Here is a 27,933-nt window from a genome sequence, read left to right on the forward strand (position 1 = left end):
ATACAACAGAAATATCCTACCTTTAGCCTACATAATTCGCATGGTTGTCGAAAGCTGAAACATATTTCCATTCGACAAACTCACTTTGGCTCAAATCGCTTGCCCAGCTGCTGCTGCTACCACGAATCCTACAAGAGTCACACTTTTTAGTACGCCGCAATCATTGAAACTCTCATATGATCTCAAACGAGTCAAAATCTAAAATTATCAGTTTTTCGCCATATAATTACAATATCTTATGCTTATTATTTGGGATCAAGTAGCTTTATATCGTCTCCTGGTTGAGCATGGCTTCACTTGAAGTTTCAGACGGCTGCCGGTATAGGGGGTACATGATGACACCACTCGCTCGGGTCGCAGATTCTAATTCTGATTACATAGCTTCTGAAAACCACCAGACGCATTCCTCAAGGAACTTCAAGAAACAGGGTCAGATATTGGGGGGTGTTCTACCGGGCGACCAGAGCCCATTTGGCCGCAAGACTACACTTACAGGGAATAACCGCATATTCATCGATCTCACTCGGAACTCCGAACATGATTCTGATGTTCCAGGAGAGGAAACTCACGAAGATTCAACTTCTATAGTACATGGTGCTCAAGGATATCATCGTTTGCCCTTGGCAGACATTACTCATCATACAGTATCAATCAATTTAGTGATCTTGCCAACTTACGAAGATTCAATTGTATCATTTCCTTCAGTCTCGTCATTTAGAGTCTTTGAAGACCTGTGTGAGGCGCAGTTGTGGGAGGCAAGAGGCAGAGATTCGGGAACTACACTGAATGTTAGCACGCTGCACGTCAGCAATTTTGCAGGTAAATTCACAAGTGTCGATGCAATCGATTCGAGTCAAGATCCGGAAGACGAAACAAGTGAGCAGTCATCACTTTCTTCGGAAAGCATTCAGTCAAGCCCGTTGGAAAGTTTCCAAGATCGGTCATTGACATCTTACAATATTACCAGTTCTTGCAATGCTAGTTCTGTCACGGCTGTCTTGCATCTGGCTGATAAATCAGATCAAAATTCACCAGGCAACAAGCTGGAATGTCGAGAAAGAAAGCGCATTATTGTGTCGTCGATTCGCAGGCCTCCCCATGTTAAAAAGTCCATGCAGATATGGTTAGAATCAATCAATCGTCTGCTCGATCCATTCAGGGAAGACAGCGACTGCTGGTTTCACCCCGCGCCACCGCCGCCCCGCATAACTCCCATCGGTACATGGCGTGCTTGCGGCAATATACAGAAAGCTTTCAGCTGGCAAGATCACAATGGTAAACACAGTCTTGTCTTAAACTTTGGTATAGTTTCCAAAATTCTCTTTCACACAATGACAAAACGACAGAAAGATGGATTCGTCAATAGAAAGTGGCACCTCAGCCATCTTTGTGGGAATTGGACATGTTTGAATCCTAACCATACCACTGTTGAACCTGGAAATGTTAACATTAGCCGAAACAGTTGCTTTTCCCATAGAGGCGGCTGCTCACATGAGCCAAAATGTATGAAGGAGAAAAAAGCCAATCTGAGTGCCAAAGGTATTCCCATTTATCATGATGAAGAGATCATGAAAGGTGGCGACGCCAATTCTAGTAGTGGAGAAGTTCAAGGCTGGTCCATACAAAGTTTTGATTTTGACCACAATTCATTTGAGCACGAAAGATTGCTTGTGTATTAACTTCAAAAAGATTCATGATTTCGGGAACTTACAGGGCTTGAAACCGGCTGCAGACAAAGAATAAAGGCTCGCTTGCAACAAATATATGGGTGCATTATTTGATACCGCCATCTTATCCACAATTATACCCGAAACATCCATTTTAGTATTTAGACACTTTCCCATTATTTAATTTTATCTATTCTCTAGAACATCACAATCACTGTTTTGTACCTCGATATTTAATTTCTCGTGATTTTTTAATTGCTGGTGTTTCAACCCACTAAATCAGATGATGGTATGTGATTGTGATTGTAGATATCAGGTTCATATCATGTATGCAAATAGTTGCTAGCGTCGCCCGTCCTCTGCTCACATATTTCGTATCACTTCTCTTTATACATAAGACATCTAATTCAAAGGTCCAACTATTTGACAGGAAACATATCCAGTACCAGAATAACAATTTTCCAGAGAACTGCTGTCTCAACTGGAAGAAGCAGATCGTTAAATATTCTTAGCTTGCCTAGTAAGGCAGATTCTTCAAGAATAGAATCGACCTATTGAACTTTCTAGAAACTAACGAACCAAATACCTCAGATCACTTTAGCTGCATGATATATCAGATTATTTACAAGAAACGTCTGAATTCAGTAAGGAAGCTACAAAATCGCTGTGTGTTGTTTATAATTCTTGATATGTACTACTACTAAAACGTGCTTGTGGTATCATGACTCCTCGCTAAGTTTGGAGAGCATAATCCAGAAGTTACAAAAGGGCCCAGCATTATCTCTTCCACACTTTCGTTCACATCTCTTGCTGATCTTTTATGTTTATCTGTTCATTTATTCATTGTCTTCTCGGAAGCGTTGGATCGTTGATATCGCTGACGATGTCGTCAAGATTTCAAGCAAAATCTATCTTTTTTAAGAAGAGGAGCAGGAGCAAGACAGCATCAAAAGCCAAAGACAAAAGGATACAGGATTTATACAAATCTTTAGGATTTTACCCTGTTGCTGGCTCGGAGTTAAAGAATAAGATTAACGTCTCCGTAAAATCTTTTCACATTTCACCATTAAAATTCAAGTCGAAGGAGCACCCGGAGGCGCAAAAATTGGCAGAATCATTTTGCGCAGACAAGGAAACAGCTCAGTTTCTATGGCCAGAGGTTGGAGCTGGCAATCATCGCAGACTTAAGTGGGGAAATGATGAGATAAAGTGAGCATCTTGCGATTTCTTTAGTACGGTAACGACGACTAAACGATTTATGGCTAGAATTTTGAAGTTACTTACCCACATTTTCGCATTGAAGATGCATTACTCTTTCAAGAATCTTCGGCGAAAGGTTTGTGTAACCGGTGGACGATTTCGTGACTCATCTATTCTATGATTAAATCTTCGATAGGAAGCACCACAAAACAGTCTGGGGAGTGAACGAGACCTAGATTCCGACGACGAACTCTTGATCACCCCGGGACATCAAGATCTACCAACACGAACTCAACACCCAAAGACAGGTCAAGAATGTTCAAAGGCTGACGCAATACTTAATCCTATTGCGGAATCTTCAGCAATGAGATCGAGTAGGCGAACCATTGACGGTAGTAAATTGAGAGAACTAAATTATGTCAAAAGGTAACTCGACAATTCCCAAGTTGAAATCTTGACGTATGTTTAATCTAATGGTCGTTGTTAACCAGGAATAGTAGCCATCAGGAAAAATGCACCGCTCACATCCGGTACATAAAGCCAATAGATGACAAGAAGATGATGACTGAATTTATCTCACCACACTGGTTGGAAAATGAGGAATTCTCCTGGGTGGCCCAGGGAGGCCTTGAGCCTGATAAATATATTCTCAGGTTTATGCATGGATTCTTGTATTACAATACAGATCAGAACATGAGTCTGATGAATTTTATTCGCCTCTTCAAGGACGAGCCAGTAATTTCAAACAAGATACATTACGAGACATTAAAAGGCCGCCTTCAAATTCGGGTGGGAGAGTTGGCTGATGCATTACTTTCTGAAAGATTGTTATTTCGCAATGGCAGTAGCAAAAAAATATCACGAACACAGGAATTGGACGCAGCATGGGTGCAGAGATTGGACATCTTGGACCAGCCTTCCGAGGGAGCCAGTGAAGACACCGAGTCATCAAACACACAACATCGAGATGTTTACTACATCTCTGTATCTCCAGACCGCGATGAGCGTACAACCAAATGCCAACAACGCTCATCAATCCCTAAGGGTCCAACAGAGCTATCACGAAAACGAATTTTCCAATCAATATCCCTTGGTGATGATGTGGATGGAGAGACTAACGCAGCAAAGCGTCGAAGACTTTCGAAATACGACCAAAATCAACCTCCCATCATAAAAGACAAAGAAAAAGGGGTAGATGGAGGGCAAAGTGACTCAAACGAGATATCTCAACGTGAAATAGGCATCGTTCAACGCTATAGCTCGTATCAGTTTGGGGGAAATTCTCAATTTCTCGAAGTAAGATATCGATTCATTATCATAGTGAACTATTCTAATCAATCTGAAATTCCAGGAAGGCTTAGCACATGCGACGGCAACATCAACTCTCACCACCACGCGCAATCCTAAGACTGACAACTCCAATTTGAATTTGACAGGATCAATCAGTGCTCCAGCTAGAGTAAGCGGAGCTATAATCGAATCAGAGCCCAATCCAGCTTCAAATTCGCGCAGCGGATTCCTGTCAACCCACTCAGCATTTTCCGATCATTTATCCGCACAGTTACAACCATATTCCGCAAACGGTAAGCCCCCTCCGCTGTTAACTACACCACTCCAACCCATAACCCAAATGGCAGGCGAGCAAGCATCTGAGGATGATCTTCCACTTGCCACTTTCTCAAACGACAAAAACTTCATTTTTCTGTCGAAGCAAAACTTCGATTACGAGAATCCTCTCAAATTCAATATCAAAACCCTTGAGGATCTTTCGCTATCATCCTTTATTTCGCTTTTTGCTCAAAGGTCGGGTGTCAATATGCATAAAGTTGACGGTTTGAAATTTACAATCTTACTAGGCGATGATCGACTGGAGACAGTGATGAAGGGAGATGAGAGAAAGTGGGAAAATATAGTAGAGATAATTAGAGATCTGTGGAAGTATAGTAAGATACAATGGGTTATCGGTACAAAGTTGAAGAGCAGGGTCTGTAGGATATTAACTGAGAGGGTACACACTCGAGCATTGTGAGGTTGACTTGAATAGGAAATCTGTTTGCATGAGTCTTTATCAAGAAGAGATTTGTTAATCGAATAAATATTCTTAATGAAATTTTGTTTCTACCCTAAAGTCTCCAGCTTATGGTGAGTTTTTTCCAGATACTCCAATGTTTACATATAGTATTTCGAAGATGAAGAATAAAATCCTATGCTTAGGAACAGAGTCATATATATGAAGATCATTAGAGCGTTTTGGAAACAAAATTGCAGGACCTCAGAGTCTCCGAGTCTCAATTGTTTCCTTCTTGTCTTCTCTTATTTTCTACCTTCCGTGGCATTTGTTATATAATTATCGACATATTGTCCTATAAAGGAAACAAAAAGCCTAGCAGATTCATTAGGTGTAGGGGAGTATCCTTCAACTCAAATATGTGCAGCATTAGCTGCAAGATTAGAGGAAACCTGGAAGTGGAATATTGCCATTCTATTCTGATTCGAAGATAGGACTTAAAAGAAGACTCTTGAACACGTGTTAGTCCTGATTGATTCAACTCATTCTACCTCTGAGCGCCTTACCAGGCTACTAAGCAGCATTCCAGTAAATTGATATGCTACATCCAAAGCAGTTTACCGAGACTCAAGGTAGTTCTGCAATTTGAGAAGCGTGGCAGTAGTATCATCTCATTTTCTCAAACGTTCGCTCGTCGTTAGTGGCGATTCTCACCGAGTGTTGGATTCGATCGAATATCTTTGAAGTTAGATCTTTCTATTGTAGCTATCACATGTGGAATTTCTCGGGAGTGAACTCTACTCGTCTGGTTACACTGCGTGAAGACTAGCCATACTTTTTCTCAACAGCAGCAGATCTAACCCGCAACCGTAGAATAGCCGAGAAAAAACCAAACTATTTTAAGCCAATCTGATAATTGACATGATTGTCTTGACACACCTCAAGTGGAAGGCTCTTATAAGTCGGTATGCTCAAATATTATATGACTGAGTCATGCATCTTGCCAAGTTGTTATATTGAGAATCCTCCCCTGCGACCTTCATGATTACCGACATATTGTCAATTCGTATTCGCCTCTTTCCCCTGACAGACATGCGCACGTACATCCAATTTCATCCAAACCAATGTAACCTTTCACACACACTTCAATCCAATCACTATATTTACCAATCTTGACGATTCCTTGGATTCGTCTGAAATTTGCATAAAAATCTCTTCCGCTCATAACCATCTGTTATCTTTGTTCTGTATATTAAATCCAACAGTTGGTTGGTAAAATGATCACGCGAACCAGGAATCGTGCATACACATATATTAGCCCTCTATGTGTTACATACCACTTCTGGATGAGGTTGCCTCTACGCGTATTGCTTGTTAGGCAGGCGATGGATTCGTCATACTCTCTACGCTGCTCAGCATCAACTGTTGGTTTCATGCACGCTGAGATCTTGAAGAGGCGCAGAATATTAAATCACCAACATTTTGTTTTGTTTAGTGATCCTTCGATGTAACGGCATAACATAGTAACGGGTATCGGTTAACGGCTGTAGACCACGTTGCATCAACGTTTATCGGCTAAAATTCATTTCGGATGCAAGTCTTACCCTTCGGCGTTTTTTCAAAACATCAACCTCGGGATGGCTGCCGGAGGCGTAAGACTGCTGACATTGGCTTGGATGTGGCTTGCAGTGAGTGTGATTTAGAGGTGGTACGCAAGATTCAAAATGTGGGAGATTTCATAGGTGGGCTCAGATCAAAGTATCCACATTCAGATGGGATTAAGATAACCCTGACGATATCATCATACATCTGAAGTTATGCAACCGATGGAACACTCGTGCTGGAATAAAGTATCCATCCCCACTGGATAATCCCTCGTGTGATTTATTCAATGAAAGACTTCACAACAGACAATTGAGCCACTATCGGCATTGGAATGATATAGTTACAGATTCTATAATCAGTATTTACATTTATCTAATAAGGAGGAAATTAACCGGGGTTGAAAATCCGGCCAACCATTTATGCACACCTCCCAATCAAGATGTTAACCTCCCAGAATTCCTCATCTTCATCATCTCCATTTTGTTTCGCAGATTTAACATCTCTGTCCCAATTTCTCCATATTCTCTTACGCGCTCGCTTCCATTCTCCGTCTCCCATATTCTTTCCAATCACGAATTGTTGATACTCTCCAAACATGCATCGAAAGGTAAGATCGTCTAATCTCTCTAGGGGTATACCGGAGCGTCGAGAGAAAAAGGCGAACAAATTCGGTAAGGAGAGTGATTCCATGTATTGATAAGAGAAAGATATACTAGTGTCAATCAAGGAACTGGAGCGTTGGAGATAGAAGTCGAGTTTCGGCCCCACCGATTGAGGTGTTGTCGGTGTTTGCTGTGGCGTAGCTAGAGATTGAGTGGGGTGCGAGTATTGAGAGGTGGTGTCGATTTTAGGAGTAGATTTTACGACAGGTGTTTGCTGTTGTGGTGGATATGTCGCTGGATGATAATGATGAGGCGTGTTATTAGTCTTGGGAGTGGGCACGATGGCCGAGGCTTGTTGTCGTAGAGGGTTTCCAGACATAGATTGGGTACTAGGTGGATACTTTGACATGGAATCTGACCCAGTAGCAGGAACGATAGCTGGTGTTGGCGGCGTTGGCGGAAGCTTAGGGTTTAGTATAGCAGACATCGTAGTTGCTAATGACGATTGAGATGCAGGGATCTGGATTGTTGGGGACTGCATTGGAGATGCACTAACTAAATCTATTATAGTTCGAGGACTTGCGCCATTCAATCTACTTTTTATATGATCATGTGGATTCCGCTCATTGTAAATTTTCTTGTGTGAGTGCGTCGTAGTATTTTGTGGCTCAGCTGGCTGCTGCGGTTGCTGTGGCCGTTTTGGATACTGGTATTGTGAATTTGCTCTCTGTTGCCCAGCATACTCTGTATTATAAGAACCCGGGGCTGTAGAAGCTTGTTGTGTTGGAGACGGGCCAGTATATTGGTTCCGGGGAAACGACGCATGTACAGGGGAGAATTGCGTAGGGGGGCGATTGATAAACTGATTTTGTGCCACTGGACTTTGAATGATAGTGGGTTGAACAGGATACTGCTTGGGAAGTTGACGATGAAAGTTGGAAGTTTGTGTATTGGGGGGCTGACTGGTCGCGTTGTTATTGTATTGGCTTTTCGAAGATGTGAGAGGATGGTTCAAAGGTTGAGTTACAGGCTGATGAGACCGATTGGTTGGTGATGGTGTGCTTTCGGTCGACGACTTGCTCGGAGCTTGCTTTGAGAATTCATTTTGAGAGGGTGTGGATCGAACACCTAATTGCGATTGCGCACTTTGACCAGATGGGTTAAACTGCTGAGTTTGTGACAACTGTGACGTATGTTCATTTACAGAGTAACTTTGCGGTGGCGAATGTTCTGTACTAGATGGCTTTGTTGAAGGGTACTTGGCGCGCTGGCTCTCTGGTATTTGGTGAAATACTTTGGAGGCCTGACTTCCTGTGGAATGCGGGCGTTCTGTTGCTTGGGGGGCAATTTGTCTCGTGTCAGGTAGAGACTCTTGGCTTCCCATTTGGACCTGTGACGCACTTGGTACCTTTGAGACTGGAGTGGTGTTGCTCATCGTGCGGTTGTGTAACACATTAGTATTAGTTTGCGGGACGTATCTTGATGGCTGTTTGGGAATTGTGGAGATGTTATAATCAGTAGCTAACGAGTTCCACCATGGGTCCTGTGATCGATACAGTTCTGGAGAGGAAGAGTTGGCTTGAATTTGGCTGTGAGTCTTCGGCCCTTGTGACTGTTGGTTGAGATGCTGATTGGTTTGTGCTGGGGTCGACTGTTGGACATTATTATAAACTCTATCTTGCGTCCCCGATAGTTCCTTGAGATATTGTGATGTCTTAGGACTTGACAGTGAAGGGCTTTTGGAAATTTTACGCCCCATTTCACTATCAATAGGAGCCCCATGCCTCGTTTCCGTCTCGCGCAAACGCACTGATTCGGACTGACCCATATTTGCAGTGTCGGAAAGCTGATTACGGGTTTCAATGTCAGCTCTGCTCTGAATGTTCTCCTTAAACTGCACTTGATTCCGTGCTGTAATTGCCCCAGGGTTGATTTTGATCTGTATGTCAAGCTGAGGGAGGTTGGAAATTTCCTGCTTGCCATTTTGAGAATCAAGTTTATTTTCACCAGCATTGGGCAATCTTCTATTTTGTTGCATACCGTGCTGAAACCTCTCTTGCTCCATGCGAGAGATTTGTATATTTTCGGGGATTGCCGGTCGTTTTTGCGACATGCTGGAAGTTCGCTGGGATTGTGCTGGAGACCCAAGAGAAGTAGCATGATACATACCCACAGGACTCTGTGTATTGCCCCAATCCTCTGACGATCGCTTTCGCTTTGAATGCATCTGTTCTTGCAAGACGAGGGGGTTCAAGATATTTTGCTCTTGCCTGGCATCGTAATTGGTCGTCATATTTCGATCTAGCTTCCGACCATGATTATTCGGCTGCTGATTTGAGATTGCCGGAGAGTTCATTGTCTCGATATGGTGCTGATAAGATGCTCCGGAATTCGTACCCATCTTTTCGTCCATAATTCTCAGATGACTGATGAGTTCTGGATGCGGTGGCTTGGGAGAGCGCTCTTGGTCATATTCAGGCTGTCGCGGAGATTGTGTTTGCATTGCAGAAGGTGTTACGTTTTGGGTCGCGGGAGCTGATGAAGCCAGTGGATATTGAACAGTACTAGACTCCGTAGCCGGTTTTTCGCATGGCGTTGTCTTCTTTCTTGACTTTGTTTTTCGAGGCTTGGTATCCATTCGCTCCAACTGCCTTTTTCGGGAGGTCTCTTGCATCCACATGTCGTTTTTTGATGCTGTCGGTTTACTAACAAAGGCCATGGGATAGACACCATTCTGAGAGTTCACCGGGTATGAGTTGAGATGGACGTTCCTGGTCCAGGAGGGCTCTGATGATCTGCTAAGTTCCTGTGGAATATTTTGCGAGAACATGGCTCCATTCTGTTTTGACGTCTCATTTATCTGCTGGCTGTGTTGTTGATCTCGAGATTCTTGTGGTGCAATCGATGACTTATATACACCCGGGGGACTATTAGATATGGGAGCGGGAGGAGATTGCGTAGCAAGACTAGATATTGGTCGATTTATAGGTTGGAAACCGGAAACGAATGAATCACGGAAGGCTGCTCGACTCTCCTGGACAGGATTCTGTGGTACTTGAGATGATACATCTGGTTTGGGGTAATCAGATACGGTCGTTGTAGCTTGCCTGACAGTAGGCAATAGAGTTGATGTTTCCTGACCGGTCTCAGACGTCAATGGACCTGACGGCAAGGGGGTTCGTGTCAAAATAGAATCGTTCTTCTCGTAAGATTTCTGGCTTCTTTCTAGAACATCTACCAAGGAAATATGAATAGAATGACCAGATTGAGGCTTGGCAGTCTTTGGACTTTGCGACAAAGTATTCAACCGCTTCATGGATGCTTCATTAGCTGTGCGTAATTCGCCCTGGTCCGAGAGTTTCTCAGGACCTTCTTTTGGAGCAAGTTCGATCGATGATGAGGCTCGTGGTAATACATGCTTTGGAGTTGCGTTTGTCGGAAAGGAAGGCTTGTCCATTTCATGTGTGTGCGCATCAGCGCTTGATGTTGGTGAAATGCTAGAACTACCACGCTGTCGGTGGGGATCTGTGGTTCGGGAGCCATTGGACGAGAAAAGCTGATTCAAAATCTTAATGTCGTTGAAAGGGCCATAGTTTCTTGGATTTTCTGATGGTTGAATCTCTGCTGGGGTCATGGGAATAGAAACATTGTGATCTTCATTATCAGTTAAAATCCGATTGTTCGTTGCGACAGATTTTCGAGGCTCATCAACTGAATCTTTTAATTGCCTTGGGGTGGATGCTTTTGTAAAGTCTTTCTCGTCAAGGTCGATCGGCTGAGTGCTCACTTCGATATGAAGTCTTAGATCTCCTTTGACTTTTGGAGATGAAGGTGCATTTGTAGTCTGTAAAAGCTGACTCGAATGCTCGACCTGGGTTGATAATTGTTGAGAGTCAATTACTTCTGCTTGAGAATCGACCGCTTTTTCAATCGAAGGACCATCTGCGATTGTTTTCGATGATTGGTTTGGCATGACACTTGCATCTAGCATTTCAGACTGTGGGGAGTGATTTCGACCTTCTGACGTATTGCTTGATTGATGCGAAGGAATCAACTTGGCTTCGGGCCCTTCCATGCTGTCCTGATCATGTGGAGGCGTTGTCTCAAGTGCCATTGTATCATCTGGATTTGGTGATGGGGATTTGATGACTGCGTCTTGAGTAGGCAATACTGCTTTTGTTGCTTCGCTGGCTCGCTCATCGTCCGATACTTCGATGACTGTCGTCCCTAGCTGTGACACCTCTATAGTAGATTCCTCTTCCATTTTGATGAATACATCAGTTTTATTAGATATAACTTTGCAAGGTGGGGGTATCTCGACGGGAGTCTTTGAATTTCGTATCGTATGCTAAACATGATCAGAGATAGTAATGAAAATTGAAACGAAATATGCTATGATTTAAATCATACCTCAGACTCTTCATGTACTTCACACTTTTGAAACCTCTCTTCATCACTGTCTTCTCCGTTGACACTGGCTCGAGGTGTCACCATCACGGTCACGGGATCGAAATTAGAGCTTTTTCTTGATATCAGATTCGGGAAAGTCATGTCCGCGGGAGGTGGAATTGTCTTGCGTCTCCATGCATTCTCGGTCCAAGGTTTTCTCTTTGATCTACTACTATCCAGCGCATTGTCTTCAGATTTCTTTGAAAGTTTTCGTCGCTTGCGATGGGTCTCTGGCGGCGTTTCCTCTTCAACACTTCGTCTTCGATTACTGACGCGGGGAGTAGGTGGATCATACTTTAGGGTTGTCCATATTGCGCGAAATCTTGCGGTCATCCGAGGAACACCGTCGGCTTGTAATTCGACAAACTGATGATTGATGAATGTCTCTGTCCAATGTCTCACTCTATCGATAACTCGCCTTCTGAATTCTCGAAGTTGTGTGCCGTCGAGCTCCGCACTTGTACTCTCTTTCTTCCTCAAGAGACTCACGAGACTTTGAATTCCATCATCTGTGCCATTCTCTAAATCATCTGTGTAATAAAATAACCATCTATGCATAAAGTACTGGATTTCCTTATCAACTGCACTGGGCCAATGTACACTCTTCTAAGCTCAAGTTAGCTTCAATGAAAATTTGGTATTTGAGAGAACAACCTGTGACAACCAATCCTTCCCCAATCGAACCGGTGGATCTGGAAGATTTTTGGGGTCAATACGCTCTGCCCACGGCATAGCCACATTACGGTCAAATCTTTTTGGCGGATCTAACCATGGTGTAAGGCATAATTCTGGCTTGATGGTCATTAAAGACGAACTATAAGTAAATTGTGGCTCTTCGTCTTCCAAGTACGTTTCCTGGACGCACAATTAGTATCTGGAATTTAAGGTTAAAGTGTTACAGAAGTAAATACTTCAGGTGTACTCAAAGCCGAGCGTTTGTTGCAAATATGTTCATTGTTAACATTTGATGGTGGGGAGGTAGGATTGTGTTTTTGGCTCCTCCGTTTCGCATGCTGCATGATTGTGGCGTTAGCTCCCACACGGGAAATTAACATGCTCGCAAATCATCAGAAATGAAGCGAGACCATCCATCAGATGTGACATATTTCATAAAACAAAATTAGACAAGAGTAGTACATACCAATTTGCTATAGTTGGATCTTGCGTGGATGAGAAACAGGTCGGCTACATGATCGATGATACTAGAAACCGAAATTCTCAGAATACAGCGGTATAGAAGAAGCAAAACAAATCTTCTCTCACATTTCTTTATCACGAGCTTGTTCGTAAACCAGGCTTCCATCTGATGTTGGCGGCCAAAACCTCTCCCCTCTACCTTCTTCTTCAAGGAAATTCACAGCACACAGTCGACCTCCAATAGACTCGGCTTTTCTACCATAAACCTTATTCCCACGAGCCTCGTAATCGGCTAAAAACGCAGAAGTAGATTTTAACAGATTCCGACGATCTTTCGTAGGGTTGTCTTTTTCATATCCAAGAAAGGAACATATGTCGTCCCTTTTACCCATTGTCGTTGTTTTTGATGAAATCGTTCATCAAGTGGTGAAATGATGATCGAAATGAGAAAGGTGTTCGGTGACATGCCATGAACTTTATTTAAAAGACTAGGAATAGAGTCCATTGTACAGGTGCAGTGGGCGAGTATTTGTTAGTTGCTCAAATTCTATGGTGTGGCTCCAGGGTGGGGCATAAACATAATATGTATGCAGCAAGGATTTCTGACAAGAATTCCGGACAACTGCAGGAAAGGAAACTGCGGAAAGGTATAGAAGCAGAGAAGATACGAAGTATATAACTGGTCCAGATAATTTGAGTGCAACGTGAGAATAGTCTGCATAAATGAGTTCGTAGCGCAGATGCGGCAGCATGATAAACGTCTACCCCCGGCATAATGTTCCGGTGACCGAAATCTCAATTTGATCTTGTCCTTCATTTCCGCAGTTGAACAATTGTCCGATGGTAAATTCAAGAATATAACTGGTTGGAATTGTACGAGACACACAACCGCACAGTCGTAAGCTTTGAGAAACAGACATGTGAAGCTTCTCTCCAAAAACATGCAGCCGCTGTGTACTTTGTCTGCTAGTTCTCCACTCGCTCTTCAGTTCACGAATTTATTACCATAAAAACGGTTCCCACTTGTGAAATGCATATGACAATGGATAAAATGACAATTTGCAAGGCCACTTTTCTATCATTGGATGACGGTGTCATCGCCTAGAACTAGGAAGGTGTGATTTTCGTCTAGGGATGGCTAGCTAGTCTTGGAGCCAGCCATGCTGGCATGCAGAATGTCTTTACAGCCGAGCTTCCTGGGGTACTTTTCCCGAAGACCAAACGTTCCGAACGAGACTCGGAAGAGGGACACACACAGGTAGTATACATGTAAATTTATCAGATCCAAGATTAATTTATTGATTATACCTGCACTTGCAGTAATAATCCATTACTTTGAGGAACGTTCCCAGCACTGAATTTAACAGGACTAGATTGGCGTTGAACAGTAAGCAAACCACAGATTGATTGATCGGTTCTAGAATAGATACATATCTATTTCGTTGGTAGCTTTGTTGGTATCGTGATATGTATTCACCAGCCCCCACAAAAAGGCACTCCACCGAAATCCGGATCTAATGGCGTGCATAATAGGCTAACCTTATAGATATTTACCCCATCGAATTTACCTAGGTAATGTAATGTCTTGATGTCCAGATGTCTAAACTATGTTGGTAAGAACAAGCAACTGTCCAAGATATCGTTCATATCTTTTGAATCCACTTTGATTGTAAGTATTGACGCAAACGACAAGGAGCTAACGAGACATGATAGTGGAGAAATGCAAGCTGCTTGCTTGTACGGAGCACGGTTTGAAAGTTCTGGTGTTCCGCTGATGCCATCCGTTAATGTTGGATTCTCTTTGGAACATCTCTTGGAAAATTGAATTGCGGGAAAAGTTATGCAAGGACTTGCTATATTGACCCTACCTAGATGATAACGTCAGTCAAAATGGACAGCCATAAGAACTCGGACAAGGTACATGCAAAGTATACAACTCAGAAGGTGCTTTCATACTTGCAGGTATACTTACGCATGCTATAGGTACATCAACGCCATGGAAGTCTGGGCTGGGAAGTCCATTAGGATCTCTTGCTCGGCCACCAATTATTCACTATGTGATGCTGGAGCTTTCGCAAGTGTTTTTTGTACCAATGAAACGGCGGTGAGGTTGCTAATCGGCGGGTGAATAGACATTCTAGAGTCGTTGGCCAATATATATGGAACATAGCAAACGGCCAAAAAAAGAAAAGTGCTGTGAGTTCTCATGAACGGGTACGTGCTGCCGTGCGGAGCATTTTGTCTTCATCTTGCATATGCCCTTATGCTCCTAACCATGTATCATATATATGCTAGGTACCTGTCTTCAAGTACCTGCTGCAAATTGACAAGCGTTGAGTCAACCAACAAGAAACTAATAAGATTCATCGCCACTCCTCTACCTGAGCCTACATACATCGCTTTCTCTCAAATCACGTGGCAGATGCAACTAGATCAGGGCTCGTGCTCATGCACTCGATTTACTTTTCAGCACTTGACATTATACACAAAACTTCGAAGAAGCCTTCAATCGGTCTTTCTCCCTATATGTCCCTCTTCGTCCCAATTGAAGGTAGTGTGGAACAAAGATCTTCAGTGGTTCTTTCATTAGTGGAGCACTCTTGCTTCCTACATACTCAAATAGGCTTTTGTCACATTGATGAACAGAACTTCGACATTCGGAAGACGACGTGGATGCATTCTGCTACGTAGGTCTACAGAATTAATCAATAGCTTGTCTGTCTAGCGGAATGGTTACCACTAATTTCTTTCGATCGCTAGGGGTGGCAATATTTTCGAATGGCAAGATCAATATTTGTAACGATCAGTGCCACGACAATACTAGGGGGCTTTTCAATTTAGCTTATTGTTTTTGATAATTCAATGACGAGAACAAGGAAATACTCGCTATCAATTGGTTCTTTGAGATGTTTTTTTTTGTGAAGCTAGCGCTTTTACTAATTACAAAATTGTATCCAGTATGAGCTGATTGCGGCGGACCGCTGGGTCATGAATGCGGATTCCCGCAATGCATCATTCGCTTACATACATGTGCAATCAATCTTTACTTTTTGGGGGACGTCTTTCGATTTTAGCTTGCAAATGAGTGCGCTGGTTCTAATCGGTCAATGTTATTGCTACTGCCGCTTTGAGTCATGATACGTTAAGTTTCTGAATCAAGTTCACCAATTATGGTCCCTGAGAAATTGAAGCTCAAAAGGCAAGCATCAGCCTGTATCAAATCCAAGTTCTGGGAGACAATTCCGGGAGACAATTCCGGGACGATTAACTCAATGTATCTCAGTGCAATTTTTCTTCAAGTGAGGAAACGCCGGGAAACAAAAAAGATGGGCAACTTACACCCTAGTTGCGAATCTTTATGGTCGCAAGAAATACTATTCCAAAACCATAGATGAAGACTTTATCCATAAAAATCAGCGGGGGCGTTTGAGCCGCGAATATCACTTAGGTTTGGAATATAAAAATCTTGAAGAACTAGTATATGTAAAGTGTCTGAATGCGTGTATCAAAAGTTCAAAATGATTGTATCAAGGAAAACAATACCCAATGAAATTCTCAACAGGAGAAGCATCAGAAACAGAGGCAATGTAAAACATTCCAGCTTTAGTAAGCATTGGATTCATTGAAATTATCAACAAGACATATATGAATGAAAATCCATTATAGTTTGACTGGTAGTTTGCCACTCGTCGATCTGTAGAGTGTTATCCAAACTCTTTGGAATTTTTAATATATTCACGGAAAATCGACATTGCTAATATCAAAGTTGGCCTAATGCGTCTCAAGACGTTATCTCATCTCTTAAAGTATGTGCAAATTCTTCATTTTGAGACAGCGACAAATCATGAATTTTCGCACTGGATATTTGAGTGAAGAACATAAAATAATGTACGGAGTTTATTTCTAGACGTTGAAAAATCTCTTGGCCGAATTTCTCCTCAGACGTTCGGAATCCATCCATCGTTTTTCATCTCCCCAAATATCTTCTCCATCTCTTTAATAGTATCAACCTTCTTCGTCCACCCCGCCTTACTTGCTTTATTCATATTAACCACACTTCCCCACTCCCCCGCGTCCATCCCATGAACAAACGCATCCCATGTAACGATCCTCAACGCATCATCTCTTACTCCATACTTTTTTGCAATTTTCGGCCATTCTTTCTCCATCTCTTTCACTTCACTCATCAAATCATATTTTCGTTCCACCTTCGTCTCAACCCCAAAATACCTTCCAATCCCCTCCCAAACATCTCGAAACGTAGTGACCGTCTCATCTACAATATTGAATTTCTGATTCTTCACTGTCGGCTCTTCATTTAACGCTAACCATTCTGTGAATTCCGCAATCACCCAACTCGTACTGAAGTGTTGTCCCTTGTCCCATTTCCCATAGTACTCATCTTCTCCACCGGGGAAAATCGCGGGTTTGTTGAGAGCTTGACAGAGACTAAAGTAAATGGCTGCGGATGTAACCCAGCTGTTTCCGGATTTTCCTACATACCCTGATATCCAGAACGGCATTGTGATGTTCCAACTCCAAGAACGTTCTTCAGAGAGTGACCAGAGAAAATCCTCTTGGTGGTAGTAAAAGTTGGGAACTATGATGATGAGAAGTTAGTAACTCATTAGAGAAGTTTTGGATATCGAGAGTTGAAATGAATATAGGAGCCAATGAGATGCAAGTGTATTCGGAAGAAATGCGAGCTTGAAGTCGAGAAAGATAGAGACGAGGTGTTGAAGCTTACGGGAACGAGGATCGGTCACCCGGTGAGCATCTTCGGTTAGGGGCACTGAGGCAGGTGGGGAGGTAAGTAAACCATAGTTCTTTCCTCCGGTTTGGAGAATCACACGTTGCACTATAATAGGAACGTCAGCCTTTGAGTGCCAGAGTTGGTGTGAAAGAGGCGTCGGATGACATGGAAACAGTGTAAAGATCTCGAGTGAATCCAATGTTTGGACGGGATAGCCAATTGAAACGTGGATTATGCTTACAACTATCACGAGAAGTGAGATCGATGGCAGTGAGAGTATTGGTGAAGAGAGGCACATTGTTCTTAGTCATCTCTTCTAGGTGATGAGGATGGTCATAGTCGGTATGAATGTAGGCATAGTGAAAGAAATGCGTAACATTTGTGATTTCCTTAGCACTCAAAGCCTCGGCAATTTCACCAGCAGTAGCTGTGAGATCGAGAGAGTGGAATTCAACACGGGAATCGGAAGGAAGATTGGAGGGTGGGGAGCGCGAAAGGGCAATGATACGGGTCCTGGTATCAAGGGAAGATTTTAGTTGGAGGTCCGATGTCGGGCTAGAGAGAAGGAGAGAATGAAGGTATTGTATTTTCTTCGAGGTTGAAAGATACCTCCTGATTGGATACTTACCAAACTGGATTCTTAGAAAGTTGCCTCAACAAGGCGGATCCTGAGATTCCATTTGTCCCTGTAATAAGTGCAACCTTGGGAGTTTGCCGAGAATTCATGATGATATTCTTAGTTGAGTATCTTTCTTCGTTTTCGTGACGTTTTCCGGTGCTTCAATTCGAACCGCAAGCGAAACCGTGGGAAAAAAAGACCCCAAATAAGAAAGGTACTAGATATAAATTTCACTGAAAAAGGATTTAAAATCATTTTCCTGCTCTCATAGTATGTAGTTGTACCATTCATTCTACGTAAGAAAGTCCTTGACATCATCAACAACAATCATACATACAACCGAGGAGTATTTGCCAGCACTACTTATGAAGGACATTAGGCTCGGTTGCAGAAATGTAAACCTTGTCTATTCAATCCTATGGGAAGCGAGGAATAAGATCTATTCTACGCAAGTGGACAAAAGGAGAGCTCTTATGCACAGAAAGCGGGGTGTGCATATGCAGGTGATCGGAATTGGAGGGGCATGATAAAGTTTCTGTCGTGTTTGTGTCGTGTTTGTGTCATGTTAGCACGAACTTCCTGAGTGAAATTTGATAGTATGAAAGTAGCGCAAAGGTGGGATAATTCTGACTCTTGTGTTTCTATGAATAGGTGATGACGGTCATTATGTTTAGATTACTTCGCAAAACGATAGGCTTTTGTATTTCTAAATGCATAGATTATCCACTCATTATGTCTAGTATATCTTATGATTACTTAGTAAAAAATTCTGCTTTCCTTTTTATTCTCCCTGTATAATCAGCAATGCATTGCCCAAAATGATCATGCGACGACTTCTCCGTTCAAAATTAATCCTCCCAGCACAAATACACCAAGAACTCTGAAATCTATATTCCTGAACATCGATACAGCGACACTAGACTTTCCAGTCGCTGTAGCTTTTGCCGTGTCAGAAGGAGTATTCGAAGTCCTGCTAGCGCTACTAGTAGGGCTAGGTTCCGCCGAACTAGTCACACTAACGCCAGTGAAAGCCGGAATCGCTTCTCCCGCTTTCAACTCCACAATATACTTATTTCCATGCCCTTCACTTGAACTGGTATCCGCATCATTTCCCTTAAAATTGGCCTGCGCGAGTCCAATCTGATTGTTATCCAAGTCATAAACCACATATGCACTTCTCAAAAAGGTATCCCCAAGCAAATGGTAGTCCGCGTTCGTCGATTGTATTCCAAACGCACATGCTTCGCCGCTAAATGGCAAATCTGGGAGAGTGTCCTCGGGATACAGTGCGTAAGTCGGATTTGTAAGTGGAAATACAAGCTCTGATATGGGAACCCTAATCATGGCAGAAGCGGAAGAGGAGGAGAACAGATAGTCGACTGTTAAAGAGGATGAAGTATTGAGCACTGAACAGGGGAGGTAGACATTACCAGTAGAGTTTGTATCGTCGTAGGCGTTAAATTTTTTGAACATAGCATCCGTAACCTCAGTTGGTAATATGGTAAGCGTGGTTCCAGAGTCCAGAAGTACAACTTGGGGAGAGGTTGTCAAGTTTGCAGAAATGCCTTCTCGATCTGTGATACCCACTGCAGCAAGCTCAATTGACACTGATGAGTAGAGAACCGAGCCATTCCAGATAGGTTGGGGTACTATATCTAAGCTCACTAGTTCCCCGATAAACTTGGTGGTATCGACTGCACCAAAAAGAAGGGATCCAGTAGCTGAGTCTTGCGAATCTAAATAGAGACTATAAGCTCTGGTACTGATAAGATTTTGGGAGACCAGCTCGTCAATGATATTTGGATATATGGTATCAGAGGCCTCGCTGATAGAATAACCAAGTCCCAGTACTCCAAGCTGTATGTTTGTGTCGTTGGCGAGACCCATCTGGAGAGACTTGATGGTGGCATTACCAAGCACAAAAGTGTCGGCTATATAAGGCCCTTTGGCTTTACCACCATCCACATACTCGATATTGAATTTATCAGTCGTGATGTTCAACTGGACGGTTGAAGAAGCATTTGAATTGTCTATTGCATATCAGCAAAGATTCCACATTTCCTTCCATGCTCTCGAGGATGCGTCTTGGCTATGAAAATTGAAAGTGTTCCCTTGAGCGGCTAAGAAACCATACAATGATGAAAATATTTACATGGTGTCTCGCATAGGGCTGGAGCAGATCCATTCTTCTCTGGTAATCCAACACCAGTACATGAAGCAGCAGTATTGGCGACTGTCCAGGTGTCGCTGCTTCCTGTATCGATAGTCAAATCAATATCCTGAGCCGGAGTTCCCACTTTGACGGAGATCACATAGCTTGCTTGTGACAAATCGTTGACAAGAGATGCAGAGACGGAGTCGCGGGTAGAGAGACGGCGATTGAGAGCAGGATGTGGAGCATGAAGCTTTCTTGTGATAGGAATGCGAACTTGAGCGAGCGTGAACGTGATCAAAAGTAGGAAGATCACTGCGTGGTGGATCAAGTTAGCCATTTTGAAGATTCGTGGTATGTACGGTGTAAGATGTAGGTAGTGTACGAGTATCGACACAGCAAGTTATATAAATATAAGCATGAAAAAAGTAGTGCGAATACAGCAAGTACACTGCCGGCTCGCTGCCCCACATATGGCATGAGATAGCAGCAGTGAATTCTATCTCAGATCAAATTCATTTAGATATTAAAGAGAAATGACAGACATGCCCTTCAAGTCAACCACGGGATAACACAGCGAACTCGACGTTTTAACTCTCATACTCGAGCAATAAGAATATCAAAATCATAGCGAAGAAAGCAGTGAACAATCCAAAAAACATCTTTGCACTGCCTCCTTGAGATACCGCAAACAAAAGACGAAAGTATACCAAGTATGCAACTGCAATTTGGCTCTTCATATTCGGGTTGCAGCATAGCTATGGAGCGGAATTCACTTTGCTGCCCTGCCCTGCCCCGAAATTCCACATCGGATAGGCGCAGAAGGAACTGCGTGGCTTACTCAGTTCGCAAAAGGTGATTTCAATTCGATACAGCCATCCATGGATTCAATAACTCAGGAGAAGGAAGATTACTGTTGTGTTGTGAATGATTGATCCCATGAACGAAAGCTCACCACTTCATACTTGACTTTCCTTTTGCTAAGCGTGTTAAGTGAAATAACTACTAAGTAATCTAATCACCCAATATCTCGGAAAGATGCTCTTAAGAAGTGTCACATGAGCGGGTATTTATAAATACCTACACTGCCCTATCCTCGAGAACGTATTATTGCAATTTTATTAGAATGTTGATTGTGTTTGTGACAGAAACCTAAGCCCCCAAAGCCAACCGTTGGAGACTCTTCTATTGCTTTAGTTGTCGCCAGCATTACTGTTTTGGATCCAAACACGCTGTTAGTCTAATAGTTGCCAATTCCGACAGAGCGAACCGATGCGAATAGCGTAAAGTGAAATATTAGCTGATGGTACTCACCATCCATTCAACAACCGATTCAAAGTTGATGGTGCACATAAGTTACATGTACGATTACTACTTCACACGAAAGCTCGAAAAGAACTCTCGATCTGATTATAACTTCATTACTTCTCGTTATCTTTTTGATCCCTTTCTCATTCTCACACACCCTGTATCCTCTCGACTCGATCGGTATCAGTCACTCTCCCTATCTCCCCCCCCGTCTCTATATCAACCCCCCCCCTCTCTTTTATCTGTAAGCCCCTCGCCAAACCTCACCTCCATCTATTCCACCCCCATCGACCTGAAATCACAAATACATCCACACTCCATCATCATTCAGCATCGTCGGCTCCACATCACACACACTAAACTCGCACTCCTCCCCAACAACATAGATCCATTCCATTTTCAAATTTTATATTCCGTCTCCCAAGCCGCCCCTTATCTCCCGACCCTAACCCTCCATACCTCTCCCATACTCCTTCACCAAAACTCCCCCAACCACCTCCTCATTCCCCCACTCCCCCCCCCCTCCAGGATAAAACCGCAGTATCAAACCCGACAAATATGAACCTCCCAACCAATCGACCAAACTTCATCATCTCTTCGCTTCTCCTCCCCTATCTATTCTATTCCCACTCACCAAACGCAAATCTCGCTACAAAGTCATTCATACAAATCTAACAAAGCCACGCTCACACACACATACAAACCCATGAACACGAATACCAAACCAAACACCCCAGATAATCCGAACATACCATAGTAAACTTCCCATGAAAATGCTCAGAATAATATGCAGACCACTACTCATTCATTGCCCTTCCTGTAAAAGTATCACATCATATCATACAAATACATATATAGAGCTGCGTGCGACTTTTCATTATTCCTACACTCATGGATAAATATTCATGTACACGGCCTCTAAAGCCCAACCATCTAATAGTAACACAATTCTTCCCATCATTTCTCCAAACATACAACCAACTACCAGACCTCACTCCACCTCACCTCTTCCAATCCCCCACATGTTCCTGAATAATCCTCGCCGCCTGCTCCGGACTATGCTGTCTCCCAATCGCCTCTACAAAATCGCCCTCGGGATCCATCAAGTAAAAATAAATACTATGATCGACCAAATAATCCTGGCCCTTCTGGACACCCTCGGGCGTCGAAAAATAAACCCGATATTTCTTACAAATATCCTTAATCTGTTCCCACGTGCCCGTGAGCCCGATAATGCTAGGATGAAATTCCGCAAGATAGGTGGCGAGCACCGCGGGGGTATCGCGTGCGGGATCGCAGGTGATGAAGATAGGGAGGAGAGCGGGGGTAGAGGAGGTGCGTGTGGGAGAATTGTTGATGAGATCGATCATTTGAGCCATTTTGTCGAGTTCTTCCGGGCAGATATCTGGACAGTGGGTAAAGCCGAAGTAGACCTATTTGAATTCATTCTGTTAGCATTATTCTCCCTCTCTCCCGCACCAATTTCTTTCGCGTGCATCCGATTGCGCAGCCAAAAAATCAGAACCTACCAAACTATATTTTCCCTTCATATCCTCACTACTGAATTTGCCTCCCTTATGATCGAGCAACTCAAACGGTCCGCCAACCTTTGGTCTCCCTACACCCTTTGCAGCTTCCGCTATCCTCTTCCTCTCCATCCTTGCTTTTTCATATCGGAAATAGAAGATCAGTCCCGCGCCTGCCCCAAGAAAGAGGACTCCCGCTGTCCACGAAAAAGGCTGTTCCAGATATAATACGTTAGCGAATATTCTTCTTCAATAACACACCCCAAATGTAAGTGATTAAACGCATCATTCTTCCCAGGCAGAGGCAATCTCCTGGCCCCATCCAATCCCCTCCCTAATTTCCATCCACCTAGCCACCTAGCCATAAAAAAAAGAAACAAATTCCCTACCCCAGACTTATATCTCGACCTCTGTTCCTGCACTGTCTTGTACCCCCTCCTCCCCGCACTCCCCTCACCCAATCCCATACTCTTCACCCCCACACTCGCAGACCCATTGAATCCCTTCACTTCGCTCAAACAAGCTTTATTCTGTACACCCCTCGGAAGTCTCGAAGCGCAAATCGTAGATAATCGTTGACATTGAAGCCCGAAAGTTTGCGCATTCTTGGCACCCGTCCTCGAGATCGTAGAGAGCATGTTGCGACTTGTGGGTAATATGGCGTTTGACATGATTGCTGTGACTACAATGTAGAAAGCTTCGGAGAGGGGAAGCGATTATGAACTGATGATGCTTGCTTGAAATTTAGAGCTTCAGGTCAATTAGCCCACGTTTGGGACGCCGCTTTAGTCTGGTTCCGATTTTAACCAAGATAAATTATTTTGGTCAAAGCAGCGTCACTTAGTTTCATTTGAATTCCTCAGATCAACCCCTTCGCTACAAGCATCAGATCACATTTCAACGGATTTTAGTCACATTATTAAGTTTTCTTTTATTATTAACTATCTCTACTGCTCTTGTAACTCCTAGTAAATACTATATGCAGCTTCTTCCTCTATCTTACAGAGGTACATTAAAAGGGTGCCTCCCTTTCTCTTGCTTGATGCATCGATTCGAATATGCTCTTTCTTCGCTCAAATTAATGTACGAAAACTCCTTTGCAACGCCAGTTCCATGCATATGCATTTCCCAGGGAACTAATCCATTCTGTTCTTTCCTGGGATGTTCTATTAGATAGGAAAGTGAACAGAAATAAAGCAAAAATAGGACGCCATTCCCACGAAATAAGTACGCCTATGGAGTACCCTTTCTAGGGATTTTATTATCTCAATGAACCGATTCATCTCGTGTAGATAAAACCAAAAAAAGAAAAATCCAGCAAACCAAACCAACGATGATGTGATGTCAGATTTTCGGCGGAAACCCACTGAAAAATCATAATGATATGATCATTATACATCCTCTATTCGCGTCGGCTGACTTGGCTAGCACTGGTACGGCTTCTCTCATCTTCTTCCAGAACATCACTGAGACGAGTTGGATGATGATGACGAGGAAAGGACTCCCAACCTGCACCCGAGCCACCTGCACCATATCCTGATCCTGTGTAATCGACTGTGGCAGCGGGGGCAGAAGTTGGGTTGCCGGCTGTGCTATTTGTTGGACCTTGTCCGTACTCAACGCCAGCCATTGGGATTGGAGGTCCAGTAACTGGAGCACGACCTTGACGGTGTTGACGAGGACTATGCTCATACTCAGCCGTGTCATCATCAGAATCGTCATTTGAGTATGGAATTCTGTTTCCAGCAGCGTCAAGAACGTATCTTCCTTGCTCGTCAACCTCATATTCCTCATCACTGTTTGATCCATCATACTGTCCTTCGGTCCTGCCGGTTTGAGTACTTGGATGACCTTCAGGTTGTTGGTAGTAAGTACTTGGGGAGGCAGGTTGTACGGCTGGTGCTTGAGATGAAGATGGTGCGGATGTTGTAGCAGCTCCTCGACGCTGACGAACATTGTCAATGAATGGATCAGCTGGTTCTGTACGTTGAGAGCGCTGATATTGTTGGTAAGCTTCATTCGATCCAGCTGGACTCTCAGGATCTGCAAATCGACCTCCTGTACGCGCACTTCCGCTTCCGCTTCCAGAATCAGAAGGACCTCCTTGTCTTGTTGGAGGAAGATCTCGAGCAGCTGTGCTACCATGACGACTTGGTACACCTTGGATCATTGGAACAACCTGGACTCCACCCAACAAGGTTGGCTGACCTTCTCGCAAAGAGATTGTTCGTTCGCGTTCCTCCGTCTCACGACGACCAAGTTCGTCCCATGCTCTACGAGCCTCACTTCTAGCAATCTCCAACTCTCTCTTCAACTCAGAAATCACTTTATCGGAATGATCTTTGCGCCTCGATGCCTCAACGGCGTCCTGAATAGCTTGAGCTCTGGAATTACGCTCATCCTCCAACTGTTTTGCCATGACTGCCAAGTTCTCTGTCGCACGTTCCTCTTGTTCTCTCGTCTCGAAAAACCATCTCTGAAATTTGCGCTCAGAGCTAGCTCGTAAACGTTGTAATTCGACAACAGCATGGAAAAGATTTGCGCCAGCAGCTGATAAATCAGTATTTTGTCGGGATAGCTGCTGTGACAATGGATCGCGATTGATTTCCGAGGAATTTTCTTCCAGTCTGCGAAGCCAGAAACTTGTGAGACCCTCCCAATGTGCAGAGAGAGTCTCCCAGCGCTCGAATGCATGCGGGAACGATGATCGAGTTGGGCCATCACGGCTTGGAACGGTTAAAGGCGGAGGTTGAGCTGGACCGGCTCCAGTTGATAAATTTGGTTGACTTGGACCAGTCTCGGCGGGTTTTGATTGCGCCATTGGCAATCTGAGAGGTGCAATTTCAGGACCTGTAGGAGTTCTTGATGTTGTTCCACGTCTTTGCATTGGTTGATCGACTGGTCTGATACTTTCCCCGCCACTTGCTGCTCGATCTGCGGCTCTTCGATCTACTCTTTGGGAGTTGCTCGAAATTCGTGGTTGTCCTTGCTCTTCGAGTCTTTGTGCTGCAGCGCCAGCAGCTGCTCTTCTCTCTGCTTGCCGCATTGATTCTTCCTCGTTTCTTTTTTGTTCGGCAGCTCGGGCTTTTTGTTCCGACGCTTCAGATGCTTTTCGAGCTTCGCGAGCTTGCCTATCTCTCATAATATCTCTTGGACCACGAATGTGGGGCGAACCAGAGGCTGCGGGTCTAGTGCCATTGCTAGCTGAGCTCGTGGCTCCTCCTAACATATCTGACATTGAAGCGTTTTCTTCAATATAATCTGGAGTGAATTGATTGGGTTGGCGTAACGCTTCTTCAAGGGTGTAAAGGATGGCACTCGCGGTATGCTTATCGATACGTGGAGGATAGGCGGGACTTTTTTCCGCTTCCGGGGAGGGACTTAATGGATGAGGTTCAGTATCGGGATCGTCTGCGATGTCATGAGTGAAGTCGCCTTCACTTGATTGTCGATGGGCGAATTTGATTCGAGGTAAAGGAGAGATTCCAGCTGAAGCTGCTTCAATGTGAGTTCTTCGTAGTGTTCTTCGCTGCTGGCGCTGTTCGGGTTTCGGCGTGTTAAGTTCGTGGGTATCGTGACGGTCGTTAGATATGGGTATGGGTGGGAGCGTCAGCTCTGCTGGATCTCTCGAGTTTGGGTGAGAGGAAAACAAGGTGAACGCTGCTCAATGGAATGCCCGAAATGGGATAAAGTAGAGAAACGTTGCTTGTGTGTAAAAATAAAGAGAAGCTAATAAGATTAGAGGATAGAAAGAGAAAGTATGAGGATTGATGCTAAATTTATTGATGATGGTGTTTTTGTTGTAAGTTGTTGGTTGTTGAGGTCGTCGTTTGGAAAGAAGGTCGAGATGGTGAGGGAGACAAAGTACCTCCCGGGATTTGAAGGGGACGACCAAAAGTGAGAGACAGAAAAGTGAATTTCAAGAGTCGAAAGATGATAGAAGGTGGTTTTTCGGTGTGAATAAGATATTAAGAGGCTGGACGAATGGTGGGCTATTTTTAAACGAGAGAGGTTAAAAAGAGGAAGGCTGGGCAAGTTGAATCAAAGCACTTCAACAACCAAGCCAAAACAATATAGCTAATGAGAATACAAGAAACCAGATCCTTTGGCTTGTTCTGAAATCCAAAGAATTGGTCTTTCTACTTGTCGATGTTGATATTGGGAGTGAATTTTGAAAGCTGGACCAGCTTGTTACGTATTCGCACAAAGATCTCCAAGATTATAAGCTTGATTGCAAGGATATTTTCACCCTCGGTATTTTGAGAATGAGGATGAGAATGAGAGCTCTTGAAGCGCAAATTGAATTATGACTTCTGGACAATGAAGGGATTGATGGCAATTGGTGAGAGAAGAGAGGAGAAGCTAGAGAATGTATCGATGAGCTTGAAGATATCATGCTCGCACAATGATTGACTCAATTGCAAATTTCGTTTCGAGGGCGGTTAAAGAAAGTACCGTTCCCGTAGGTAAGAGGGTTGAAGAATCGAGTACTGTGTACACATGTATGGAGAAGATGTGGGTATCCGTCAATGCGCAACGCAACGCGACTCGATGATTTGGTGGAATACTGGTGTGGTTGAAAGGACTGGAAATGTGATGTGATGTGTGTATCAGTCGAATTTGAAGGAAACGGTGTATGTGATGTTGTTGCTGTGTGATTCAATTGATGTAGTCAATTATCAATTGGAATATCGAATATCATGGATTTAGTCGGATCGGATCTGAGGCTCTAGATATCAATCATGACATGGAGCTCTTTGACTCGAGTTGATATTTCAAAGTAATAAGCTCTGAATCATAACATCATCCTGTCAAACCAAGACATTCAGAAGCAAGACACGATAGATTCTCCCTTGACGTCCAGAAGAGAAATCGTCGCTTTATTTTGAAACTAGACCTATTTTCGG

General features: G+C 43.5%; 5 protein-coding genes across 5 annotated transcripts; 1 reads left to right on the plus strand and 4 right to left on the minus strand.

Moving 5' to 3' along the window:
- Positions 1-287: 287 nt before the first annotated feature.
- Bfra_007335 (uncharacterized protein) lies at positions 288-4,896 on the plus strand (the record flags this gene model as incomplete). The annotated part of the gene is made up of 6 exons (XM_037337708.1): positions 288-1,670; positions 2,590-2,876; positions 2,934-3,003; positions 3,064-3,293; positions 3,359-4,163; positions 4,219-4,896. The coding sequence occupies 6 exons, from the start codon at positions 288-290 to the stop codon at positions 4,894-4,896; spliced, it is 3,453 nt and encodes a 1,150-aa protein (XP_037187088.1).
- Positions 4,897-6,897: 2,001 nt separating this feature from the next.
- Positions 6,898-13,060, minus strand: Bfra_007336 (uncharacterized protein; the record flags this gene model as incomplete). Its single annotated transcript, XM_037337709.1, has 6 exons — positions 6,898-11,430; positions 11,493-12,137; positions 12,186-12,386; positions 12,443-12,544; positions 12,673-12,733; positions 12,795-13,060. The coding sequence occupies 6 exons, from the start codon at positions 13,058-13,060 to the stop codon at positions 6,898-6,900; spliced, it is 5,808 nt and encodes a 1,935-aa protein (XP_037187089.1).
- Positions 13,061-16,606: 3,546 nt separating this feature from the next.
- Positions 16,607-20,532, minus strand: Bfra_007337 (putative acid protease protein; the record flags this gene model as incomplete). The annotated part of the gene is made up of 6 exons (XM_037337710.1): positions 16,607-17,268; positions 17,416-17,526; positions 17,663-17,934; positions 18,050-18,156; positions 18,911-20,070; positions 20,193-20,532. The coding sequence occupies 6 exons, from the start codon at positions 20,530-20,532 to the stop codon at positions 16,607-16,609; spliced, it is 2,652 nt and encodes an 883-aa protein (XP_037187090.1).
- A 1,969-nt stretch (positions 20,533-22,501) lies between these two features.
- Bfra_007338 (putative protein sco1 protein) lies at positions 22,502-23,697 on the minus strand (the record flags this gene model as incomplete). Its single annotated transcript, XM_037337711.1, has 3 exons — positions 22,502-22,933; positions 23,030-23,239; positions 23,416-23,697. 3 exons carry the CDS (start codon positions 23,695-23,697, stop codon positions 22,502-22,504), a joined length of 924 nt encoding a protein of 307 aa, XP_037187091.1.
- Positions 23,698-24,428: 731 nt separating this feature from the next.
- On the minus strand, positions 24,429-27,851 carry Bfra_007339 (uncharacterized protein; the record flags this gene model as incomplete). The annotated part of the gene is made up of 4 exons (XM_037337712.1): positions 24,429-26,641; positions 27,222-27,312; positions 27,518-27,611; positions 27,844-27,851. The coding sequence occupies 4 exons, from the start codon at positions 27,849-27,851 to the stop codon at positions 24,429-24,431; spliced, it is 2,406 nt and encodes an 801-aa protein (XP_037187092.1).
- Between the last annotated feature and the right edge of the window lie 82 nt (positions 27,852-27,933).

This window comes from Botrytis fragariae (assembly GCF_013461495.1).
Source record: "Botrytis fragariae strain BVB16 chromosome Unknown tig00000795, whole genome shotgun sequence".
Taxonomy (NCBI): Eukaryota; Fungi; Ascomycota; class Leotiomycetes; order Helotiales; family Sclerotiniaceae; genus Botrytis; species Botrytis fragariae.